This window comes from Xiphophorus hellerii, chromosome 10 (genome assembly GCF_003331165.1).
Source record: "Xiphophorus hellerii strain 12219 chromosome 10, Xiphophorus_hellerii-4.1, whole genome shotgun sequence".
Taxonomy (NCBI): Eukaryota; Metazoa; Chordata; class Actinopteri; order Cyprinodontiformes; family Poeciliidae; genus Xiphophorus; species Xiphophorus hellerii.
The window spans coordinates 11,029,017-11,056,106 of NC_045681.1; the positions used below are offsets into that span (position 1 = coordinate 11,029,017).

The 27,090-nt window shown below is 39.4% G+C and overlaps 1 protein-coding gene across 6 annotated transcripts in view; it reads left to right on the forward strand.

Annotated features, from left to right (window-relative positions):
- Positions 1 to 27,090, forward strand: part of LOC116727473 (C-terminal-binding protein 2) — a 114,030-nt gene that overhangs the window by 84,513 nt on the left and 2,427 nt on the right. For 4 of the 6 annotated variants that reach the window (XM_032574921.1, XM_032574922.1, XM_032574924.1 and 1 more), the window contains 7 exons: positions 6,977 to 7,131; positions 12,578 to 12,722; positions 14,611 to 14,817; positions 20,219 to 20,433; positions 22,854 to 22,984; positions 24,936 to 25,063; positions 25,281 to 25,398. In XM_032574921.1, coding sequence (XP_032430812.1) covers positions 6,977 to 7,131; positions 12,578 to 12,722; positions 14,611 to 14,817; positions 20,219 to 20,433; positions 22,854 to 22,984; positions 24,936 to 25,063; positions 25,281 to 25,398 — 1,099 coding nt within the window. Of the gene's footprint in view, positions 1 to 6,976; positions 7,132 to 12,577; positions 12,723 to 14,610; positions 14,818 to 20,218; positions 20,434 to 22,853; positions 22,985 to 24,935; positions 25,064 to 25,280; positions 25,399 to 26,220; positions 26,900 to 27,090 lie in introns of those variants that run through there. The other 2 variants (XM_032574925.1, XM_032574926.1) reach the window with 2 other exon arrangements.

Sequence of the window (27,090 nt, forward strand, 5' to 3'; positions counted from 1 at the left end):
GTTTATATAATGTCATCCTATGGGGTTTCATGGAAATACACTTTTCAGGTTTTTCTTTGCAAGCATTTATGAAAAATTAAATGGTTGCGAATATGATAAAGCCTAATCGATACGAATACTTTGGGGACTGTACATAACTGACACAACGCTACATCTGCATCTACTGTTACATTAATCCCTCTCAAATACATAGAACCTGTGGGATATTTTTTCAGTTCTTTCACCTAAAACCCCAAATTTCATTTAATTGCTCAACTTTTACATTTATTTTCCCGCTTTGAGAATTTCTGAATATTTTGTGTAATTTTCATATTTATTCTAATCCAGTCCAGATGACTCGCCGCTAGATATTTTTGACCTGAATATAATTAATAACACAGCCATCACTCTAAATCTATTTCCCCACTTTAATAAGAAGGTGCTTAAAATTCCCACGAGTAACAACATCTAAACGAACGAAATTCTATCCTACATAATTACAGACTATTTCCAACGCACAAACCGCAGGCATGCTGTCAAGCTGCACGGTGCAGAGGGAAAGGTGCTGATAAGGGTGTCATGAATGGATCACTTATCAGAAGCGCATGCGGCGGCATTGTGAGGCTGACAGACCCAGTGATTCTGGTTGAGGCTGGTTTGATATACACGCTGTCAGTTTACCACGAGGGGAGTGTTGCCTGTCACCTCCGTGCTTCCCCAGACTGAATACATCATCTCCTTTCCATCAAAATCAGCAGAGTGAAAATCAGCCTGTCACAAGGAGGACACACACACATCCGCACAGCGCCGCCGTGTGCTTCTGGAATGGAGAAGGAGGAGAAAATGATAGGAAAAGAGGAGGAGGAGTGACAGTCGAGGTGAGGGAATGACGGAAAGGGGAAGGTTGGAGATCACCGAAAGACAGCTGAGGAATGATAGCCAAGGTCGGTAGGAAATTTATGTGAGAAGAGAGATAAATGACTCGAATACACAGCGGGCAAACAAATACACGGAGCCAGACTTCAGCAGAGAAGAAGAGCTGTCAGAAGATGCTATCGCACAAGGATCCCCAGGAATAAAGCGCGATACAGCAGACGATGCTGTGAGATGTAGCCGAGGAAAGAAGTCTGTAGCAGGGAGATTTAAAGAGCAAGAGACTGAAAGGTTAGCTAGAGACACAGAGAAACTCAGTGGATGATTCACAGAGTTCAGCCAATCTAACTTGTGCCTGAGGGTTTGATGGGGCCTGCCAACAGCTTTTCTCCCCTCCTGCTTCATCCACTGCTTCTCTCACCTACACACCCACTCCTGTCTAAAACTGTTACATACAAGCACCGCTTCGATTATAGCACTTGTGGCTTATTTCTGAAAGGCAGAGCTCCGCAGTTGATGCTATTTTTTTCTTCTTTCTTTTTTAAATGTTCATTTTACATGAAATCGGTGTGATGTGAATGGGTTCGTCGAGCTGGTTTAAGTTAACAGCTCACGTTCCCCCTTAGCTCACTGCTCTGATTTTTACAAAAAAAATTTCCAATGGCGATCAGAGCAAAGATAAGGTTGTTTTTGAGGAGATGCAAACTAAAACTTTCACCTCGCTGTCTCCTGCTGAAAGATCTAAGAAATGTCTTGCACAAACTCTTCAGTAATCAGTGATTTCTGCTGAAAATACTGGGGAAAATCCCCCCCAAAAACCCAGAGAGGGCTGTTGGAAAGTGTTGCAAAGAGTTTCAGATGCCAAAACAGTGTTTGGTGGCTTAAATTCATTTTATTTACATAGAGGCAATTCACTGCAAATATCAAGTCCCACAGTCTGTAAAAATAAGCAAGTGTTTGGGAAAGCAGGGGACATGTAAATAATTTGCTGTCCATCCATCTGCATTAGTTAGTAAATCCATTTATATAAAAATAAGGAGTATAATACAAATATATTTTATTGTCCCTTAGTCGGAAAATAAAGATGTACTAGCACCAAAAAACCAAATAAGAGACTCTACTGTAAAGGAAATCTATAAAAGGGTAATCGATGTTGTTTTATTATAATCACTAAATATTTTTGCTGGTTGTCCTATAAAATAAATATGTTGTGTTTGACCTGGTTAATCGGTGAATATTTTTAGATTTAAAGGCTTAGTTAATTTGTCTGATCCAGGTTAGTAATTGCAGATGTAATGGACTCTGTATTTGCAGTCCGCTTTCTGCCATCTGCCTCTATTAATGTTAAATGAGCTGTCACAAATCAGCGGTAACAGTCAGTATGCCATCACCTGTCTGCAGTGGGGGACCTGGAAGGGTTACATAGGAGGAGGCATTACTTGCAGGGATCAGGCTGTCTGTACTGTATATCAGGGCACAGAGCATCTCGGCACAACAAACACGTCGAGGATAACGGCGGTTTCTGCCTCCGACCTCCACTCTTGTCTTGCACGCAAGTGGTGTTAAAAATAAAGCGTGCTAAAGCGGACGGCAAAAGCCTGTCAAGCGATCACCATGACAACAGACAGGCAACGGGAGGCGAACCCTCACGCTATGATATCCACTCGGCCTGCCGTAAGAGGCTGCACTGCTGGACTGCTCGCTTTTCTGTGCGCCGCTCCTGTCGTTTACGTCCTCAGTTTTTCCCTTTCATCTCCCTCTCCTCTAATATGACCCCTGGGAGCTTTTAAGGCTAACAGGCAGTGCTTGGTCTGTTTTAAGCATACTACTTTTCCCTTACTACTTACATCTGTTTATTTTTATGCTTGCAACAGCTACACAGCCCTATTAATCTTAAACCTCCTAATCTCACTGTTATCTACCCTAATCAGCCTGCGCTGACGTAATCCCAACGCACGCTGACCCAATGAGTCTTACTTGCATTAAGTCTTTTATGTGATTCACCTGTATCTCAAGTTGTACAGTTAATACATATATTACTCTTTTCTTTTAAATGAGTGGCATTATTAACTAAAGGTCCATGTAACATTTATTATTACATTTTGAACTGAACCCATTAAATTCCAGTTTCAGTGATGAAAGCCTTTTTCTTCCACTCCCATAATATTGCTCTCAAATGTGTGCACATGCTGAACAAAATGCCAGGCTTGGTGGCATAAAAACTAGATAATAAAAAAAATTAGTGTACTTTTTCCACATTTATTTAAATCCATATTCTGTACTGTACATTTCATCTGGAAAAATACATTTTTAGAAAAAAAATAAAGATGCAATAATCTGCTTGCAAAAGTGTGCACACCCTTAAGCTCATACTTTCATAAAGCTCTTTTTACTTCAACTTGAGAACTTATTCTTCTTCAGGAGGAGTTTGCCTTCATCCCACATCCTGTATTTGCCCATTCTGCCTGAATGTGTCAAACTGTGAGGACATCCTATCTTATCTATCTCTACAGCTCTAAAATAGATATTCTGTTACCTCTAGATCTGGACTTGGCAAGGTCATTTCAAAATATTAATGTTTTTCAAGTGACCATTGCATTTATTTACTTGAATATATGCTTAAACTCATTGCAACATTGAGAGGAAACTTATTTTTATCTTCATCTTTCCAACAGATACCCAAATGGCTTGTGGGTTAAAACTGACAGATATTTGAAAGTGTTAATAATTTAATGACAAAAAGCTCTGCTACATTTGAACTAAAGTAACCCCAGATTTTGATGTCGCCACCACCATGTTTCTCAGTGTGCACGGAGTGCTTTGAGTGATGCTCAGTGTTGTTTTGGGCCAAATACATTTTTTGGATTAAGCATCAGTGTAAGTCCAGTTTTTGCAGTCTGCAATTTATTCTTCTGCATGTCTTTATGAATGTTTTAGACAGGTCTGAATGTTTTCTTTGCAAACAAACAAAAAAAACCAACAAAGTTTCTGTTTCAAGTTTTTGCTAGAATTCAAAGTTTCTAATGACCTCTTGGCAGCCTCGGGGACCAATTTCTGTTTTATTTGATTTTTTTTAGCAGTTTTGGAGAATCACCTGCTTTCTTGATTTAGTTTGAAAGGCATATGAAAGACTGACTAATAAACACTTCCAATTCAGCCAAAATGCACAGCTTGGGCATGTTTATGCAATTTGCATCAGCCTAGCCAAATTTATTCTAAAATTAAAAAAACAAAGTGCCGGGACAAGAGGGTGAAAAAAACCCAAATGATGAGCAGAGATACCGTGAAAGACATTTGACTTTTAGATCTTTATTTGATTAATTTAAGTGTGTTACGTCATCTTAGATTGACCCATTGATGCTAACCATGAGTGATTAACATGACCTCTATGGAGTAAAAAGCTGTTAATCCGTAAGGAACACACTCTTTCCATCTCGGGTCCATCTGTACATGAAGCAACATGAATATTTATTCTCCTCACTTGTTAACATTGCATGAAGCTGGGCTGATAATTGTCTGTCTTCTCGGCGCTACACGCCGTCTTCTGCGGGGATGTGTGAGAAGGTCGAGCCACCGGGGAACTCGGCCCCTCTCCACTCTCTTCAGTCTAAGTGAGAAAATAGTGAAGCAACCTGTTCGGCGACAGAACCATAAATGCGACACATGCTTTGTCAACTGCGCCGCTGTGCAGATGTGAATCGGCTATGGGGTTTGTTCCAGGCTTGTAACGTTTTCTCGAGCATTCTCCATTTCAGTGATACATTGCTCTTTTGAGCCACGCCGTGAATGAAACTCTTCTGTGAAGGTGCCGATTGCAGGTTTTTTCTCGCCCCATTGAGGCAAATCTAGGATCCTTGCCTTTAAAAGTGAGGAAATGCTTATCCATTCAGCTTGTAGTTGTCAAAGCACCACCGTGGGGAATATATTTTCTTTTTTGCTGTGTGAATATACTTTTAGCTTCTTGCGCTCATGTTTAGGTGTACAGTTTGAGAGTGTAATGCAGGTGTTTCAGAGCTGTGATTCTGAGAGTGTTCCTGTAAATCTAATCCAGTCTAGCGTAGGTGCATTGATTTATTGAGCAGGCCTTGTTAGTACGGAGCAGCCGTGCTTCCCGCTACATTCTAATCACCTCCTGTACTCACGCCCAATCTTTCATTTTTCAGGAAAAGAATGATGCAATGAAACCAGCTATGTTTTAATTTGATGCCTGTTTGATTTGATAGTTCTTTGATGTCAAAAATTATAGTGTTTGTTGTCAATTTTCCATTTTCAGTTTTAGTAAACTTTGATGCTTTCACCCTGAACTTAAGAAGGCATGTAAACGAGTTTAGAGGGCTGCTGAACCACTTGTCTTGATTCTTGAAGATTGTTTCCCCTCCCATCCAAAATGTGATACCTATTTTCACCAAACCCAATTTCTTTTTTTTCCTTTTTTTTGAGAAGTGCCAAATAAGAAGATATCAGAACAGCATTTTTCCTCTATCCTTCCTGCAGTGAGCAGTCATTGATAGCTTGCATTAGGACTAGAGGTGATAAGGGCACATAAGACACAGCAGTCACTGTTAACAGAGTTTTACCATAAACAAAATAGTTGGACTGTTTTCTCTTTAAACTGGCTTTTGCAGCCTGTATTAGCAATACTCATCGTTAGAAAGGCTAGCATTAGAAAAACAGTCTGCACTGTAGAGATTTTAGTGCAAACTCAGCGTGTTCCACTGGAGACAGGTCGAAATCTGAAAACAATAAACAGCTTTGCTGTACTCTTTTTAACATTCTTGTTGTCTGATGTAAGTATTGCCTCAATATGTAGTACGCATGTGGCCTAAACTTCCTCAAGAAGTACGATCTGCTCTTCTTATAGACGGCTTTTCTGTCGTCATATTGTTGCCTTTAATGTTCACTCAGACATTCAATAAGAGAAACAGATAAGCATTGTCTCTGTGTGATCAGCTATTAGTAGGTTAGTTTTCATTTAGATATGTTTAAGCATGTAAAATTTTTGATCAGCTGCTGTTTCTGTTGTCTTTTTCATTATGTGATGTGTTTGCAGCATTAGTTAGCGTTTTATACCTGTGGCTGATGAACTCGAATATTATGTTTTAACAAAACTATATTTCCCACGATACAGGGTAGAAAACATACCTCTTAACAGATTTATTGAGATTCAACATTCATTGTGAACCCTCCAACAAGTTCTACTCCCCAAATTGGCTTTTGTTTAGGCAATTCAATTCTTGTTCTTGTTAGCCTATCAATTGGTTCTGTACAGAATGTCTAGTCCTTGGGTTTATGGACTAGGTGATTCATGGGCCATTGCATTTTGCCAGGCAGAATTGCTGTCACTCCAAGTGAATATATGTAAGAAGTCAGCTTTGTAAATTAACCTTTTATTCCTGTGTTATAATTTCTCCCAAAAAATTGGGAATATCCCAAGTTTTAATTTGAGTATTTTACTTAGTCAAGGGAGGGAAAAGATCCCAACCCCTTTTTGGCAACAGGCCAGATCTTTTTAGGTTGTTCTTCTTCTGGGCTCTCTCTTATGCTCTCTTCTCTTCAGCTCTGCCTCACGTTTTCTAAAGGCTGTGCTGTTTTGAATCAGTGTCCTGCTGAATGACCCAATGATTACCCAAGTTTCAGTTCTCTGGGAGAGCTTGGTGAAATGAAAACGAAAAGAACGGTTCATGGTACCATGCACTCTCGAAAGCTTCCACCCACATTTAAGTCACAGTTGCAGTGATTCTGCAACAGTGTTGTACATGTTCAATAGACCTGGCACCTTCCAGCTTTCCTCTAGCGATTAATTTTTCTACATGTCTGAAAAATCTGATCAAACTGAATGCTAGTGTCAAAGTTTCAAATAAGGCAATGCCAGACTAACAAAAAGACAGATTCTCAAAAGTGTAACATTGGTATAAGGAACAAAAAAAGGGTCGGAAATGTCTTTTGACAAATCTTCAAAACCCTAAAGAACTATTTATTCAGGAGCATCTTAATTAGTAATGACTTCTTGAAAGCAAAGAAAAAACATTAGCTGAGACTTTTCCACAGTGCTTTAAGTACAACAAATGATTCTCTGTAGCCCTGTACGCTAATTTTTCCCTCTCTTCTCATGTGTCTCGTTCAGGTATTCGGCCCCAAATCATGAACGGGCCTATGCATCCGCGCCCGCTGGTGGCACTGCTGGATGGGCGCGACTGCACCGTGGAGATGCCCATCCTGAAAGACTTAGCAACCGTCGCCTTCTGCGATGCCCAGTCAACACAGGAGATCCACGAGAAGGTAGGACACACACTCTTTGACACACACAACGGTATGCATCATAGCAACTGAAAGCTGATAGGGAGATTGCTCGTGTCCACCTCTATCACCGAGCTGATGTGTGAATCGTGTTATATTGGCCTCATGTACACTCGGCAGTTAAAAAATAGTGGCTTCATTATGATTTAATGTCACTTTGGGGCATTGGGTGTGATGCCTATATCAGTGCCATTGTTCTAATAGAGAGTCTTGTACGGCGGGGATGCAGTGTAATTACATTGGCTTGTCGAGGTTCTTTATTGTCTTTTATGCAGCGCTCCGGCTGCAAAACAATATATGTCTGCAGAGATGGGTATCACCCAGGAGCGATCTCTCCATCTGAAGATGGAGAGCGAGCCGCTACATCTTTTCGTCTCGCTGTCTTTATGAAAATAGGACATATTAAAAAAGAAGCATTTGCATAAAGATCAATTCAATCAAAGACCTCGGGCAGAGAAGAGGCGAGGGGGAGTGCGGGATACCTTTTTGTTTGTTTTAACACTACCTTATCAGGAAAAACATGATTGTAATGTTCACCTCAGCAGCATATTCAGCAGTTCGCAGTAATAACCTGCAGTCTGGATACCCAGAGGGGCGTGATAGATTGAAAATGTCCAATATCTTTCCTGCGCTGCATGTATGCAGAGATGTAGTGTTGATAACTGTGGAATTTCTGCATAATGTAGACGAGCGTGTCTGCGCGCCTACTTGCAAGTTGTGTAAAATTAAAAGACCAACGGATCTCCTGCCAGATCCATAACTTTGTTAGGCGAGACGTGAATGATGACACTCGAGCAATGACAGAGCAAGAAAAACGTTACAAACCCACTTCAATGAAATTCAGCACCTGTGCTCATCCGCCAAGGTCAATGATCCTTTGTCTTTGTTTCAGTCGTTACAGCCTAATATACCGCTTGTAAAGCTTGGATCGCAGCCCACATGGCAAACTGTCAAGAATGGCTTATCACACAGTTCAGCTTGACTCAGCCACTGAAAGTGTTAAGCTTAGCGATGTAGTGAAGCCCAGTAAATAATATAATATAATATAATATAATATAATATAATATAATATAATATAATATAATATAATATAATATAATATAATATAATATAATATAATTTTGTCAGTAATCAAGGTCTGCAGCTGGTAGTTTCTCTTTGCCAGCATTGAAAGTATTTCTCCGATAGTGCTCACTTGATTCATCAGCAAGATAAGAAGGTTGACAGAACTGTGAAGATCTGAGAAGGACATTTGTAGATTTCCAAAGTCTTTACAAGCCTTCTTCATACGGCAATTAGGCTAGGATGTTCAGAAACAAATAAGGGACCAACAAGATTCAGGCCTGCCATGAGCTGAAAACTGATGGAACCAAGTAGGTACGTCTGCAGGCGAAGTTGGCGTTTCCAAAGAAAGGCATTTCTCAAGGGTCAAACCTGATTAAACAAACAAAATAAGGTGCAAAACGATTGGACGAGCAAGTCAGCGTAGGTGTTTCTTGAGTCTTTCTTGAGTTGAGGCTTTTAAACCTAAGAACACAAATAATTATCAAGCAAAGTGGTGGTAGTGTCATCATATGGGACTGTTTTGATGTCAGTGGAATAGGGACATTGCACAAAGTGGATTTGGACTACTTCCAAATTCTCTCATTTCTAACTCACATCATCTAGATGGTTGAAACTCACAGATGGGGGCTTGCAACAGGACAGTCACCCCAAAAGCATAACAGCAGTTTCTGCAGTTGGATAAGGTAGGCCAACATTGAGCTTCTAGAAACGCAATGGACTATGACAAAGACTGGGTGTTTATCAAACAGCCAACTTAACCACTGATGAGTTGAAAAATATTCATACAAAATTATGCCAGAAGCTGGTTGATGGATTCAAACAGTGGGTGGTTGCCAAAGGAACCATTTTAAAATTATTAGTGGGTGTATGCATATGTTTACGCTTATTAAGTTTTGATTACAACAATACACAGCAAATTAGTTATTCCATTGTGGAAAAGGAACTATTTAAACAAAACCTTAAAAGCTTGAAAATAGTAACATTCTTCCATATGAGTGTTTGTAACTTTCTCCAGTAAATGGGAAAATTTACAAATGCAAATTTTCAGCTGTTCTTTTTGTGTATTTGTGCTGAATTTGCTTTTATTTAAGGTTTCCAGTATACTATTAACATAAGATAAGATTTTACTCTCCCTTTTTCTCACATACCTGTTTTATCGCTAACGTGGATTTTAAAAGTGAGGTCAAAAAGAGGTTTTTATAGCATCCTAAACATGGGGTTATTCTGTCATTTGCCTGCTGCACTTTTATTAGTAAGTGATCAATGCTTAGTAGTTTTAAGCAGCAGCTATTTTAACAAAACAGCTTTTCCTGTCAGGTGGAAAAAAGTTTGTTCTCAATGTTCCAACCACATTGGATCTACTTTGGACCGTGTGCAGGGTGACTTCATAACCATGAAATCCTTCCACTGTTAACCGCAGAGACACACAAACACACACAAATGGTTTTCTGTTTGATAGACGTCTAATTGGTGTTTATTTTTCTGAAACTCCCATGCACTGAAGAAACACTCAAATTTCTTACACTGTTTTGAAAAGTACAGAATTAGATTTCAGTGATCCCAGATTTGAATAGTATGAAAAGTTTTTCTAGATTATTCACTGTCCTGTCGTCTTAATGATCCTTCCAACCTTTATTCTTTCTTCATTACTTCTTTCCTTCCATCTGTTCATTTTCCATTCTCCCTTCCCTTCATCCCTCCATCTTTCCCTCCTTTCTTCCAGCTTCTGTTTATTTATTTGAAGCATATTTAAAGCCTGCCCACTGCCGAAATAACAGCTATAAATTCATGGTGAACTTAATTATGTTGCATTTTAAAATGTCCATAAAAGATTAAGAAAATTGGGTGTGGAAAAGTGTGACGTTTTTATATGGGAAATGTTTTGGAACCCTGAATAAAATAATGCTCAAAATATTCATTAAAATAAATGACCACATTCCAACAATCTTCTCCTCAAGCTCAGAAGAAGAAAAAAAAAATCTTTCAGTGCAGAGGGACGTTGGCGTGCATTTGTGTGTGTAAGGAGTGTTTTAACCTTGAACTAGTATCTGGAAGGCCTGTCCAGGACACAGTGCTAATAAAAGCAGTATGGAAATTCAGAGCTAATCTACTAATCACAGGAAAGCTAATTCAGTTTGGCTGGAGGTGAATGTAGCGCTGTTATTTAGGCGCTGACAGGGGCCCGGGCAGATTCTGAGGGGGAGTAGTTTAGATCCTCATCAAACCGACTAGCAGGCCGGGTCACCTTGAGAGCCCTCGGGTGTTTCACTGCTACTGATCTCTGTAGGTGGCACAATTCAGATTCATCCACTGCTGATTCTTTGGATCTTCTGAGGGATACCCAAAACTTTCTAGCATGAACTTAAAAATAACTACTTTAACTATGTATGCAAAGGTTTGCATTAATTTAACATAGCTTAACAGCACATCCCTATTTCCTTTCCAACAGTAGTCCGTGAACCTTGACAGGATTTATTTTCTGGTTTAAATAATGAACATCTGTTCGTTTCCAGGCTGATTCAGTAACCAGAATTATGTAGCTCTATATCGACAAAAAACAACTTTTTGAACATTAAAAACATTAAAAGAACAGAAATTATTTCCACTGTCCTCTGGGTAGAATAAATAGCTTCTTCCTTTTTGTCCTCTTAAGCACCTTTTAATGGTTATATTTTTACCATGTGCTGCAAAAGCTTGACTATCATTTCTAATGTCGTTTGGATAAAGATATTTTTCTGGGTTGTGCTCCTCACTTTGCCATCTTTGTCGTTTGCAGTTCTGGTCTATTTGTGTGACTTTTTGTATTAAGGAGAGGTAATCGTCTAAGGGAACTAGTGCACTACACATCAGCTAAAGATACTTTAAATCTACTTTCATCACCATTTACTGAAAGTAATTTTCTATGTAATCCACTCAGCATAAAGAAATGTGGTTATGTGACTGCAGTCATGATTATCCACCAGCAGTAGATCACTTATAGTTATTTTGGTTTAATCAATAGTCATTTCAGATGAGTCAGCTGGTCTCAGCACATATCGAAAGTAGGTGTAATTATGTTTATTTGTATTTTTGCTTTTGTGCATGAATGGCTTTATGAAGAGCTGAAATTGATATGCAGATATTCACATATGCCGTATAAAAAGAGAGATCATATTTTAATCACTGTCTGACAATAGTCAATAGTTTATATACTGTGCAGTTCCTAAGTATTTCATTGAACACCAGGCATTTATTCAAGATTGAAAGTCTTTGTCACTTTGAATTTGCAAATTGCTGAGTGGCCCTTAAGCCTATTAGGGTCCAAAACTTGCTTCACTATGAAAATGTCATTCTTTTATAGTTTCAACAGTATTTTCACAAGATCCTTTTTTCTTACTTTTATTCTGGGTTTAATTTATACATTTTTCACCAAACCACGTTCATCTCTTTAACATAGAACTTGTCTCCTTTTAAACAGAAATGCATTAAATGTATTAAACTCTGGCTAGAATGTTCGTTCAAAAGAAGTTGATGCAATATCAAATTGATACTTGATCTTGATCAGCACGGGTATGTGGTTTTTAAAATATTATCTCCCTAGCGCATCATTTGACTCTGTTGTTGTCAATGTATAGTCAGAGTCAGCCTTGACCTCACCATAGAGATAGATAAACAACCCTCTAGGTCTGAATGGAGTCCTGGTGATCACGCAGCAGTACAGATTCAGCCAAACTCTCTCTGCAACATGTTTTTCTTTTTTTTTTTTCGCTGTTTGTACATCATTCTGGCCTTTCTCAACATCCTGGACTGACAGATGCTCTACTCTCTCAAGCCCAGCCAGAGTTCTACCTTATCTATTTGTCCATGCACGCCTCCCTGCCCACGCTCTCACACACACACATGCCCACCCCTGCACACAGACTGAAACACACACTAAGAAGAAGCACAATGCCTCCTCCTCTTCTCTATCCAGTCTTCATGCGCTCTTACCGCACACAGCCTTCTTTCTTACCCAATCCGGCTTTCTACAGTCTGTGCTGTTGGTCAGTTTGACTGGTGTTGACCCAAAGCAGCGTCCCTTGTCAGTGGGAAACTGAATAGAGCAGAGGCCTCCTCATGTTTCATTGGAAGACAACAAGCTATTCAACTCTGGTGGCTGTAACTACACATATCCAGTGCAGGAACATTTTGATCCTGTTGGGTAAAAAAAAATAAATAAATAAATCTTTTGCCTTAATGAGTATGAATAATCACATGATCTGTGCAAAGTTGCAAAGTCCATTCAACGGAGAAGCAGATTTGTAAGCACACGGCAAGTGATAAAAATTTAAGAAAATAGAAGAGAGAAATATTTTTGTGTCTTTTTGTCTTGATGTATCTGCAGGTGCTAAATGAGGCAGTGGGAGCCATGATGTACCACACCATCACCTTGACCAGAGAGGACCTGGAGAAGTTCAAAGCCCTACGCATCATCATCCGCATCGGCAGCGGATATGACAACATCGACATAAAGGCAGCTGGAGAACTAGGTAGTGAATTGTTATTTTTGGGTTTTAAATATTCCTCTATTCATGTATACATTTTACACATTCATTGTTGTACTCATACGAACTATCGTGTTCACATTTAGAACTGATAATGTGTTTTTAATGCTTTTATTTTGGTGCAACAACACAGAATTAGAATAGACTTTGATGTAAGGCACTCGGCCCAAAACAAATGCTACAATGGTTTGCAATAATGACCTTAGTTTTTAGCAACAGAGTCCAATAGTGGAAAACGAGTGGCTGCTTCGGTTGTCATTTTAAAAGTGAGGTTATGGCAAGCTGTTCATGAATTTATTCTTCATCCTGACATTGCATTTTTTACCGTCAACGGCATGTTGAACAAAGTGTACCTCTGAAGTCTTCAACTTTGCCTCAGTGTAACACTTAAATGCATGTTCCAACAGGACGATGATCCCAAACACACCAAACTGCTTATGCAAAAGATAATGCATGTTTATAGTGAATTAATACATCCGCCCTGACCTCTGGACCCTAAAGAGAATTTGTGGAATTTACTTAAAAGCTGGATCCCTCACATGACCAAACATGAGGGGTTTTAGTAACACTGCTTTACTTTAAAGAAAACCTAAATCAATATAGCAGCAGGTGTTTGATTGGAGGTGTTGCTGTGAAAAGGGCTTTATTCCAAATGGTTTCCATTGATTCCATTACACAGAGTTTTGTCTGCTATCTTCCTCGTTTGATCTTTTGTTTACCTGTCAATGACATGCTTCACTTCAAACGCCAGTGTTTGGATTTATCCAGATAGCTTACCAGTGATTCATCAAATCATTTGCAATGTGCTCAAATAAAATATTAAAAGACGGTGCTGAAGATGGTGATCAAAATAAGATCTATGTCTGAAGGGAATTTTCCATTGAAAAGACTTGCTTCAAGTACCTTTTCTGAGTTTCCTGGTATGCATTTTTAGAATAGTGTTTAAAACCGAAGTTAATAGTAAGATGAACCGCGAAGATGGAACTACGAGCCAGACTTTTCAAAGCCACTGAAAGTAAAAGGAAGAAAAGAGTTTGGTTCATCCTCTGAACCACCACCCAGGCTCCTATCAGCAGGCTCAGTGGCTCAAACAGCTCTTAGAGCTGACAAAGCTGCCATTTCCCTGCCAATACGAGATACTGTGTCTAACTGCCACCCACTCGCCGACAGCGCGCTGCCTTTTGCAACACAGGAGTCAAAAAGCTATCAGGCCTCGAGAAGGCAGCACAGATATGACGGCTGTTCTCCGAGAGGAGAAAAAAAGAGGCCATTGATTGAACATTGAACAGGCTCTGGGTATTTTTTGCTGTCCGCAGACCACCGTGCTGTTACTCAGAGATACAGAGTGGGATGAGGGCATTAGTGGAGAGCCAGGGCAGGCAGAAGTGCTTTGAAAGGAGTATAAAAAAAAGATGTGAAGGAAAGACGAGGTAATACCACGAGGTCAGAGGTTTAAATTGCTTGAAGGCAGCTAAATTGAGAACACTCTGCTGGAGTATAACTCAACACAAAGTCCCTAAAACTTCAAAGTTTTCAGGTCATCCTGTTATTGACGGTAGAATGCTTTTATTTGGCTGTGATAGTTCACTTTAATTTAAAAAGGTGCAACATAAATAAAGATTTTTGGGTTTATATAGGCTTCTTTAACATAGTATTCATGTTTGGTTTGAAGCAAATACATTTTGACATAGACATTTGCATTGTTGCTTCTTGTATCCTATTATCCCAATTCCAAGCTGAACATTTTCCAAGTGACAATTCATTTTTTTCTTTTTACGTTGTTAACCATAGTTTGGGTGAACACTGCTAATTTTTTTTATATCACCTATTCAGATTGATTTGAAACTCTTATGGCCTCTTTCTCGTCTTTCAGGGATTGCTGTGTGCAACATTCCCTCTGCAGCCGTGGAGGAGACGGCCGATTCCACCATTTGTCACATCCTGAACCTCTACAGGCGAAACACCTGGCTCTATCAAGCTCTCCGGGAGGGCACGAGGGTCCAGAGCGTGGAACAGATCCGCGAGGTGGCCTCTGGTGCCGCTCGCATCCGTGGCGAAACCCTCGGCCTCATCGGATTTGGTGAATATCCAGTATACTCATTTTTGTACCAGTAATGAATCTCCTCCTTTTCCCTTAAAATGCTTTCTATGTAGAGATGCCATGACGATTTTCTCTTCTCTTTTGTCAGCTTTCATTCTGCCAGCACAGAATTTTGTGAATTCTGATTTTCCTTTAAGAATTACCACATAATAAAATGCCAATCACAATAACCTTTGATTGGTTATTGATTAAGTATATTTGGAATAGAGAAACCATCGCACATGGCTGTAAAATGCTCAGTGCCAAAATTATTACAGAATTGTCATTTTAACATTGCTCTCAGCATTTTTATTAAATTTGTGCAGCTAGCTTTTCTGAAACAGAGGTCTCCCAGTGTATTTCATAGAGAAATACACAAGGAGCCTTTCTTCAACTCCAAAAAGGCTACTGAGCCAAAAGAAAAATAAAACACAACAAAGTCTTCATCTCTCTCACGCTCTTGCATCTTGAAAGAACTGCAGCCATGTCTCAAAATGTACTATAAAATATGATTTTAAGGAAAGTAACTATTAAGTAGTTGCCCTATTGTGTTGACAAAGTTGATTAAAATGCTACTAGGTTCCACGGCAACACTACATAATTTTTAAATAGTTAATCGGGCAATATTTTGAGAACTTGGTAGAAAAAAGAAACAGACAATATTTGAGTATTAGGTAAGCACCATCAGAGTAATGTGACTGACTTGCCTCTAGCCGTGAATGCTAAAGTTACCATTCGCTTTGAAGTTGTGTTTCAGGCTAGACAGCAAATGATCATGTGAAATACTTAGTGATCAAAATCCGATTTTAGATCTTTATTCTGTTCGTGAAAATACAAAAGTGTGAAAATTTTAATGTGTTTTTGGCTGGACTACTTAAATAGTAGACATGCAGAAATACACTGACTGGTCAAAGATGGAGTGGGAAATTCTGCACAAAAAAAAATGCTTAAGTACACAATTATTGATCAATATAATGTCTGAAGAGGCTGAGGAGAAACAAGCAAAAGGTTGTTTCTCCTGCAGCACAAAAAATGCAAAGTGCAGCAGGAGGTTTTGTAGCGTCCACAGGCCTTCTAAATTATTAGGCTTTCCTTTATACATTCTGCAGAGCGTGGCAACAATCACAGATGAAGCCGCAACAAAGCAGTCGCCTCATTTGTGAAAAGAAAACGTGGATTCGTAGTTTTTTCCAAATCTGTTTTTCATCTCATCTCCTCTCATCTCATTTTGTTTTAATAAACCCAGTATTGTTTTATAAACTTGATGTATTTTTTTTTATATCCCTACTTACATCTCTTTGTTTTTCTCTGACTTCAGCACCTCACTCTCACTGAAAATAGCTCATTTTTAGTATTCTTTATGAATAACTTGATCATTATTCGTGCAATCTGGTAGCGATTGGGTCCAACGCATGCACCGATCAGCGCCGACCACCAGCCAGTGCATCCCTACTTTCATGTAGTGTGTTTTCAGATCTCCTTGCCAGTCAGAGGGCCTTCTGTTTTTCTGCTCTGATAAGGTTGTTTTTTTTCCCCGCTCCGCTCGTCCCCCAGATTATCTCAAGGTTGTCTGTTTGGCCTCCCTCCGGGCCGACTCCCTCTATCCGCTCTCACAGCCCACCGCTCTAATGCTCCGTCATAATATCTTTATTATTTTCTTCTCTTCTGTTTTTCGACTCTTCGTCTCTGTTATTGCTCTCCCCTGACATCTCGCGCGGCCATAATCAGCCCTCATGGCGTACTCCATTCTGCCTTAGTGTGTGTAAATGTGTACGTTTCGCTCTCGGCTACTGTTTCTCTGTTGATTGTGTGTGTGCGCTTTTTTTGTTGTTTTTTTTTCTGATCCATTGTCTCCTGTCTCAACATTGCCGGGCACTCGAATGCTCGGTGTTCTCATAAGCATTTGAAGAGTGCCACCTTATCTCTGTGTCCACACACAAACACACACAACCTGCAGGTCCCAGACAGCTGCGCAGACTAACTGTGCCCGAGCACCGGGCTCTGGCATAGAAAACCGCCTTCCTCATTCTCTTGTTTTTACCCAATCCTCCCACTTCTAGCCTCATCCCTGAGTCCTTCTGGCTCAAGCAGTTCTCAAAACAGTGTCCATTGTTAGTGGAAAAGCAAATGCCTCCTGGAGTTTGCTTGCAGGACTCAGCTCGGGCTGCCAGCTGCAGATACAAAGGTTCTTCAGGTGTCAAACTTAAGTCACTTCTGCTCTTTCTGCTGTGTTAGATTTTTAAGTAATTCAAGTAGCTCTTGTTTAATTGTCTTTATCTGAATAACGAATGAATTCATTGAACTGTAAGCAATCAATGCATGTTTAAAAATGTTTGAATGTCAAATTAAAAGGGTTATTAGATTTTGTTCCTTAATACTGGAAGCAACACATCAGTCAAAGGCATTAAATACATCCAGTTCACCCCTGTTTTAAATTTCCGTCATATCCAGCTACCACGTTGGCTTCAGTGCTGACAGCTTGAATGAAGCGAAGTTCACGAATCTGTTTTGACCTCATGTAACATTCGGCGGTCTTCATCTTCTTTCTCTGTGAATAAGGTTGGCGACACAAAGCAAAAAGTCGAGTCGAGAATGAGCCAGACATTGAAACGCTCCCGTGGGCGACAGATCCTCTGGTTCTTTTACAGTTATTGGTATTGATCAGTGCATGAAGAAGCCGAACAGAAACGAGCTTTGATACTCAGGTATTTTATATAGCTTCCATTACAGCCGCGGTGCCACAAAAGCAAATACTGTTTTATGCTCAATGCATCAGCTGTAAATAAATCTGACTCTGTTTCAACTATAAAAGATTTATATAGGAAGAAAATGGCTGAAGAAGCCTGCAGCTGCAGGACAAATTTTTTTAAGCTTCACAACAGCCTGTTGTGATTCACACCAGCTGCAGACACTCCCTTCCTGCTGCTGACAGTACAGTTTTAAGACTGCAATCAGAAACAACAGAGGATGGCAATAGGTTCGTTCCTCAGAGTTCTCACACTGTCTGGAAAAGTCTGGAGTATATGGATTGCTTGAGTCTTCATCCATCTGTTTGTCCATCCATCTCTATATCATCCATCCGTTCATTTGTCATTTGTTATACATCTATCTCGCTATTAATCTCTCTGACAGGAGGGGACAAATGGGACAATCGTCTTGTTCCCATGGCATCTGGAACCTTCAACTATTAAATTATGGTCAATATAGAAGTTTCTCCTTCAAAAGAGGCTTGCTAGTGAATAAAAATGTAGTATTAATATTTAAGTTACAAGTAGTGATCAAGATGGTTTATTCACTGACAGCCTTTGGTTTTTCAGGCCAGTAAAATCTAAAATACTCTGTGCACTACAGCAGAGAGAGAGGAAAACACAATCTGTCCCTGCTCTGGGTCAGGCAGTTGCTACATCATTTTGATATAAACGGCACCGCGACTTGTCATCTGACAGACACGCCTCAGTTCACTCCCTAAACCACTTTCCCTTGCAGTTGGTCTTCTCTCTTCTGTGTTCTCTGCTCTAATGGTGTTAACAAACTTGTTAGCACCAAGTCAGACACATCTCTGACATCTTTTGTCTGGCGGTGAAGCCGTGGATGAAATTGAAATTTTGCTGTAGAACCTCGTTTGCTGAAGAACAGTTCATATTATGACATTTGGAGTACAAATATACACATCTCACTCTAGCAATATCCTAAAATATGATTGATTTACTTTCCATAGCCCAGCTTGAGGGTTAAGGAAAGCCAAAAGTGCCACAATTCAATACTGCAAAAGGACCCAAATTGTTATTGATGAATATGAAAACTGCAGTACACTTGGAAATTCACGTGACAAATTAATCACTCAAAGGTGTAGATTAACCAGTCAGTTTGGGTTTTTTAAGTGAGACACAACAGCAGTTTAAATTAGTTCATGGTGTACTTTAGCACAGGAAGCAAAATGTAATAAAAAAAAATACATTTCTTTGTATAATTTTAATATAAGTTTCATTAAAATCTTTAGTTTGATTCCCCAATTTAAGTACTTCAGTAAGTGCCAATGTATTGAAAAAAAAAAGTATTTTTTGAGATAAATACTTAAAATTTTATTCAAGTGATCAACTGTAACAATATATTAATGACTGGCCTACTAGAAAGAATATCATCTAGAACCTGTTCTAAGAAGGAAAACTAAAAATGCAAAGTATATAGCAGAGAGGAGAGTAAGGGCGAAGCTGGAAGAAGAAAAAAATGAGACAAAATGAATTAAAAAATTATGTCTTTAAGTAGTAAATATGAATTCATTTTTCTACGACTCATAGAATACATCTGAGTTGATATTTTCTTGAGCCCAGGCAAAGCTCTCTGCTGGCTTTTATCTCTCATCCATCCATTTTTTTCAGGCTAACTTTGGTAACTTATGTAGAATTTAAAGTCAAGGGCAGTATCCATAATTATCTATTAGTGCATTTAAAATGAACAAGGAAAGTCTGCTCATCTGAGTTTGGAAAAGTTTGAAAATTGGTCATTAAATATGTGCAGGAACCCTGATTCCTCTACTCTGAGGAGCTCAAGTGTGCTCAGGAAATACCAGGGTATAAAGTAGCTACGACAGAAACAGAACCTGAGCGCGTCTAAAAGTAAAATGATTAATCATGTTAGAAACACTTCTCCATGCATCGCTTTAGAATCTATTTAGAAAATGACTGAATAATTATCTGTTAATTTAGCTGTAACTTTATGTTGCTCCATTCTGAATCGTCTCTTCTCTTAATGGACATAACGCTCCATCACAGAGAGAAAAGTCCCAGAGAGCATAAAGAACATTATCGATCCTCTCCACAGCCAACACCAGACAGCTCTTCTTTACTCTGCAGCCACCGAGCAGAACGCTTCCTCCAGCCAACTCGAGACGAGACTCTCATCCTACACAACACATGGCTGCGAGAGACAGAGAGGCTTAATATGTGCAGCAGAGTCCCACTCTGAATCACTGTCTGTTACCTCGCTCTGCGAGATGATTTCTGTGTCACGACTCTTTCCCTAATTCTTCAATGATTTTAATCTCTTCAAGACAAGGGAAACATCTTTCACTGATGGAAACTGTTACAAATAGTCATGAACTGATTTGAGACCCTTGCACTGAAGATAAGAGGGTTTCGCAGAATTTGCACAGAAATCAATAGCAGAAATGTAAAACATAATCAAACTATTTTTAATTGACAATTATTGTTCCAACTAAGAAAAGTTACATGTCATTTACTGACCTGTCTGCTACGTCCATCAGTCTCGATTTAAGACCACCACTGTTGACTAATATTCTCTAACAGACATCTGAGACTTTCACAGATATCGCAAATTAATTGCTGAGATTAATTAGCACACATTTGGAGTGTGCACTTATGCAAATTATTTGTGCCCACAGGTCGTTCGGGTCAGGCGGTGGCCGTCCGGGCTAAGGTCTTCGGCTTCAACGTCATCTTCTACGACCCATACCTGCAGGACGGACTGGAGCGCTCGTTGGGCGTGCAGCGCGTCTACACCCTGCAGGACCTGCTCTACCAGAGCGACTGCGTCTCCCTGCACTGCAACCTGAACGAGCACAACCATCATCTCATCAACGACTTCACCATCAAACAGGTGAAAACAGCCTAATGATTAAACCATAGTGATGTGGGTGAATAATTCTGTCTCAAAATCTGTCAAAAATCAGTCTGAAGGATGAAATCTTTACCGATTCATTAAATATTTCGGATTTAGATTAATTAGGATGAATCAAAGATAATTATACGTCAGTTAGTATCATAAAACAAACCAAGAGGATCTTGTAATTAATGTAATCAAGAATTCAGTTAATTAATTAAGGTATTTACTTATGATTAATTTAACCTAAACGAACTGCACAAACGACAACTCTCAAGTTATTTCTACTCTATGCTATTAATAAAGCTGTTGAGCTTGTCTTTAGGAACAAATATCCTTGTGTTTTTGTTTTGAAGGTTTCGCAGTTATACTGCATGTTCAACAAATAATGAAGAAATGCAAGATTAACTGTTTTTTTCATTTGAAAATCTGTCCTGGGTTTTTTCAAGACAAGAAAATACCTGTCTCTCCAACTTTGATGTTTGTATTGGGTTATAGTTACATATACAGTACAGACCAAAAGTTTGGACACACTTTCTCATTGAATTCAATGAGAAAGTGTGTCCAAACTTTTGGTCTGTACTGTACATCCGGGCCTCCTCTTAGGGTCTGGATGAGACCAACAGAGTTGGACTCTGTTACCATTTTGGAATTGTGTCTCACATTTCTCAGAAAGCATATAAATGATCCCGAAGACTAAAATGGAACTATTTGGGAGGTTTGGGTCCGTTTACATCTGGAGCATTTCAGAAAGAAATGATCATCGACGGTTTAACATGGTGGGGGTGCTTTGCTTCTCCAGGACCTGAAATATGTTCTGTTACTGATGTAGCCATTGCTCTTTGCCTGTAAATACCGAAGGACAATGTTCAACCATAAATTTGTTACCTTAAGTTAAAAAGCACTTACGTTATGCACCACGATGATGATCCAAAGCACACCTCCAAAACAATTAATTTCAATGTCCAGACCTGATTCCGATTAGGATGTTTTGGTGTGAGCTTAACCTGGTCATCTCTGCTCAAAAGACCCTCAGAAGTGGCTCAACTGAATCAGTTCCGAAAAGAGTTCATCAAAAGTTTTGCTTAGCAATGTAAAAGACTTAATGCCTGTTATGCAATCCCCTGATGGGAGTCATCGCACCTGTTTGTGGCATTACCATTACTTTTTTAACTTTTTCACATTGGATTTGTTTGGTTTGGATGTACTACTTCTCCTAATAAAAGAAATAATCTTTAAAAAAACAAACAAATCTTTGGTTCACTCATGTTACCTTTGTCTGATGTTAACATCCATATGATCTGAAACATTTATGTGTGTCAAGAAAGCAAAAAAGTAAAAATTACTTTCATGTCACTGCATGTTGACAGGCATTCAAGTTTTTCTCTTAGGATAACACTTTAAAACTAAAGTCATGGATATTTCGGAGGTAGCTGTGACTAGACCTAAGAGGTCATACATGGACAGTACAAAAAAACCTCAGGATAGAAATTAAATCTGAAGTGATCAGCACACTGCGATGACTTGAACATAAAGCAGCAATTTCTGGTAAGTGAGCAGTGATGAGCTGTATTTTTATCATGCTTCCAGCCTGTGGGATGTCCTGACCTAAAGAAAGCAAAGAGTGAAGAGGGGTGAAGACAAAAAAAAGAAGAACCAGCTCTTTATCTGAAGCTCCACTAAAGCTGGACACAAATTCATTCCTTTGCTCTGTCAAATGCAATTAGCACCAGCCCACGGCTATGGCAAATATATTGACTAGCTGCACAGCGGGAGGCAGAGGGACAGAGCTGCTCTCCTACTCGCTGTCTGAGGCGACATCTGCAGGGAAGCTGAGGAACTGCGTCCTCAACGTTCAAGTCTCCTTATTGAGATGTTCTGAATGCATGAAGAGATAGGAGTGGGAGGAACAGCCTAACCCAGTTAAATACATATTTCTACAAAGCTCATGACTCTCAGTTGCTTCTTTAAGTGCTGCAATGAAGCAACACTTTTTCCTCACTAATGCGTCTAAAAATGTTGGTGGTTCTTCTCAGATGCTAAAATGGAAATGGAAATGTGTGTGCGTGTGTGAAAACAAGCAGAGCCTAATAATTAACGACTGCCTGCCAGTGTAAAGGCTTTTGTCAAGATTAAGGTATTACTTTCATCTGAGTAGAATGGCTTCATTTTTCTCCCCATCACATTTGTTGTATGACTTTTTGTTATACAAACACCAAAATGATGATGGCGGTCTCTCATCTTCCAACTTGTCTCTGTCCTGCATCCCACAACTGCCCCCATCGTTATCTTTCAGGTCTTTAGATGCGAAACCTGAAACGCGCAGTCTGATAATCAGCTCTCGATCACACAAATAATTAAAAAGACAGGCAGCCTCTAAAATTTTTATTTATTTATTTTTTGTCTGTGTGTCACAGATGCGTCAGGGCGCGTTTCTGGTCAACACCGCACGGGGAGGCCTGGTGGACGAGAAAGCTCTGGCCCAGGCACTGAAGGAGGGCAGGATACGGGGAGCCGCCCTGGACGTCCATGAAACTGAGCCCTTTGCGTAAGTCGCTCAGACTGAACCGGACGTACAAAAGGAAGTTCAGCCAGTTGGGAAAGAGGCAATGAGTTGGAACACCTGATCTTCATCTGAAAGGGTCAATCAGAGAGTTGTGGAGGAATTGCTTAAACTGATTCAGAATTTTATGAAGACTGTTCTCCACTGTGGTTTTAAATCCAATATAAAGTGAAGAAATTACAAGATTCTCTCCATTTAGCCATCAAAGGACATGCCTCTAAGTTTGATCTGATCCGGAGAAAGGACACAGATTTTTATTCTCCAGTTTTGTAGCCTTATGATCAAGGGAGATTTTTTCCATGTTGACTTCTGGCTAACTATTTTCATGTCTTCGGTCTCTTTTTGTTCTGATCTGATTGAAATTTGTTTAGACTTCAGATTGTTTTCCAATCTTCTCAAACACTGGTTGGCATTCTTACCGAGGTCAATGCCCCAATTGTGTGATTTTAAACAATGTGTTGCAAGTCTGAAAATTCTGGTAGAATTTGTCTTCACCACCCTTTGTTTTATGTAATTGAACTGTTCAATCTGGCAGCAATGAAAACATAATTACTTTAGCTTTAAGCATATCTAAATAGATAAAGATTTATTTGGCCATAAACTAACTGCAGATTTCCGTTTCTGAATTTGAGCTCAAACAGTTAAAAACTGCTAGCAAAGACATCCACCTTCCTCCTTTTAAGCTGTGAGCCAAGAAGTCACTTAACTCTTGTCCTCCAGTTTCCCACCTTTTTAGAGATCCATGTTTCAGATCTCAGAGGGTAGCTGGTGCTGATATGTCGTTCACGCATCAGGGGCATCATGGGAGGTTTTTGGATGCTGTGTGTTTCCGGCTGGCTGCCCAACAGACTGGCTGCTGCTGCAGGGGACTGAAAGTGATCCAGATGGATCTGGAGCTCCTGCTCTACTAACCTAATATGTCAACAGGGGGTAGGGAGAGGTTTCATAACTTTTTCCCTATTGTCCCACATGACACGGATCTGATTTTCTGCAGAGACATTGCACAAGCAGATCAGACAGGAATGTTGTAAGGACAGAGGAAGAGGAGGAGAAGGAAAATAAACAGGATGAGATATTTTATCTTTCTATAAGACAGGAGACTGGTTGATTCTACACGCTTATTAGGGGCATCTCAGTATTTTTGAACATCAACAAAGATTTTATTAATTTATTTTCTATTTTGTCATTTTAGTAAAATAGACTCGTTATAGATTTTGGTGAGGGATTGTTAGCCATTCAGCCATTATCATACTGCCAGAAGTACTCAAGTGGGCAGGTGACAAATCTGACGGAAAAATTAAATCAGCATCTTCAGAAAGCTTGTAAGCAGAAGGAAGCATGAAGTGCTCTAAAACTTTTTATAGACTGATTCACTTAAGTTTTCCATTACTATGCTTTTGGGTGTTTTCTGTGAACATCCGATTTCTTTAGCAATGAGTCTTTGTGTTTTTACCATCCGCTATTTAGAGTTATAAGTGATAGTTTCCTAGAGAACTGCCAAGTTGGCAGTTTTCCACATCATTGTGTAGCCCCTCGCATGATCAAACATTTCTGTATTTAAAATATGTTTTTATCGGCATAATGTAATTTTTACATTTTCAGATAAACTGAATTGTGGGTTTTCATTTTTTTGAATAATTCAGCTGAGATTTTTCTAAGGATTCTAGATTTTAAAGTGGAGCCAATCTAACGTTGTTCCAAATACCAAAGAAGTAGTGAATTAGCCACTTAATCATTTTGTTAAAGTGGAAGTTAGGTTTAGTGCTCATTTATGGAAAACACTCATTTAAAAAAATAATGTAATGGCTTTTTATTAAAAATTTAAAAGTGTTAGAAGCTGTCAAAAAAAATAATCAAGAATTAGAAACTATAAAACTGTAAAATTGTGTAAAATTTATAGAAACTGTGTGTGTGTGTGTGTGTGTGTGCGCTGCAGATTTGCACAGGGCCCTCTGAAAGACGCGCCAAACCTGATCTGCACGCCTCACACAGCCTGGTACAGTGAGCAGTCTTCTCTGGAAATGAGGGAGGCGGCTGCCACTGAAATCCGAAGAGCCATCACAGGTACGCAGAACATTCACAGATTCCCGTGTAACAGGTCTCAGCTCTGGCTCAGTATGTCCTTATGCTCGACCAGCATTTCACAACAACATCCAGACTGTCACGTAATCTTGATTTGCATATGTTTAATCAACTCGTTTGCTCGTCAGCGCCATCTAGCGGCTTATTCCATCTTTTTGGATTGATTCATCCTTTATTCTGTGTCCGTTTCATTTGGCAGGACGAATCCCCGATAGTCTACGAAACTGTGTGAACAAGGAGTTTTTTGTTACCACGGCACCCTGGGGAGTTATGGAGCAACCAGGCGTTCACCCTGAGCTCAACGGCGCTGCCTACAGGTAGGAGCGGAAAGTTCTGGAGGGCAGTTTGTGTCTTTAAAAGTTGTTCATTTAAGGACAGAGATAATTTTAAATAATTTTCTTCACAGTGAACTCATTTAATATTTCCCAGCTGACGAGTGATTAAACTGTCAATACAGTGCCTTACAAAAGTATTCACACCCTTGAAACATTTCTACATTGACCTTACACCCACAAATTCTACTGGTCTTATTGGGATTTTATCTGACAGAGAAACACAAAGTAAAAGAAAAATCTGTTTTTAAAATGTTTAATGTGCTGCTAGCCCTCCCTGTACCTAAGAAACACCTTCCCACAGAATGACTCTGCCACCTCCATGTGTCACTGTAGGGATGGTGCGTTCAGGGAACAATTTTGGTTTTGACATCAAAATCTTTTAAATTGAGTTATGTTCCCACTTTTCTATATCTCCATCTTCCACATTTGCTGACTCCCTTACTTGGCTGCAAATGACAAACTAATTAGTTACACTAGTTTTTAAGGGTGCCAGATTAAAGCAGGTTGAACAAAAAGGTGTGTCTTTGGATATTTATTTGTTAGATAGTTTGAAAACTAGCCGTCATGTTCCTTCTACTTTGCAATTATCCACTACTTTTTTATCCATCGCATCCAATCCCAATAAGAATCAACATAGTTTGTGGGCGTGGTGGGACAAAATGTAAAAAATTCAGGGGATATGAATTATTTAGCAAGATACTGTATCACAGAGCCCCCAAACACTCTCTACCTGTGTGTCCATTACATTCAGTTCTGAGTTCTTTTATCTCAGCATGTCCACCTCCGTCTCCTTCTTTCATGCAGCCAACTGAACCAAACTCTCCCGGCTGTAACAACTGGCATCCCCCAAGACAAAATTAATGCCTAGATCAGGAGCAGGTAAATGAGACACCATGGATGGAAACCTCTCACCTTAAACTCACCTGATGTGTGCCTTCCCCTACCTCTATAGACCCTCCCCCCTCTCAAGAACTCACCCGTTTGACTGAACTCAGAGTAGAGCTGGATGGCAGTGAATGTGGGTTTTGAGTGTCCCAGTAAGCATGATGCAATTCAGATGTAATCTCATGGATGGACAGATTTTCTGTGGTTTCCTCTTTCTGGGTATTTTTTTGTTTGTTTGTTTGGGGATAACTTCTTTGCTGGTTTATGGGTTTTATTGTGATTTTTGTGTTTCTTCCTAGAAAGCCTTTAGTGCCTCTTTCTTCTAATTACATTCCAGAGCCAAATCAGGAACTACAAATGTTTACTTACTTTAGAATGCCTTCCAAGAGCCTTATATAGCTTATGTAAATTAACTTTATGTTAATTCAGTTATTTTTCATTGAGGCTTATCAAATATGAGAATTTGATTTAGTCTCACTAAAAAGAAGAAAATCATGACTCCCAAACAAGATGATATTAAAGGTAACAAAATGTTTCTGTAATTAAGTCTAAAAAAAAATAATTTTCCCATAAAGACAAACTTTGAGTTTCAAGATGGCCGCTCCTCACAATCAACTAAGATGTGGTGAAAACATGTTTATTTTACAACACATCCTTGTAGGAGTGCATCCAATATCAATATTGCAAGATTATGCAACTCTGATCTGAACAAATTAAGCTGTGCTTTTATGTGAAAGGTAAAGCTTAAAACGATGTTTCATAAGAGGTACCACGAACAATAGATACTTA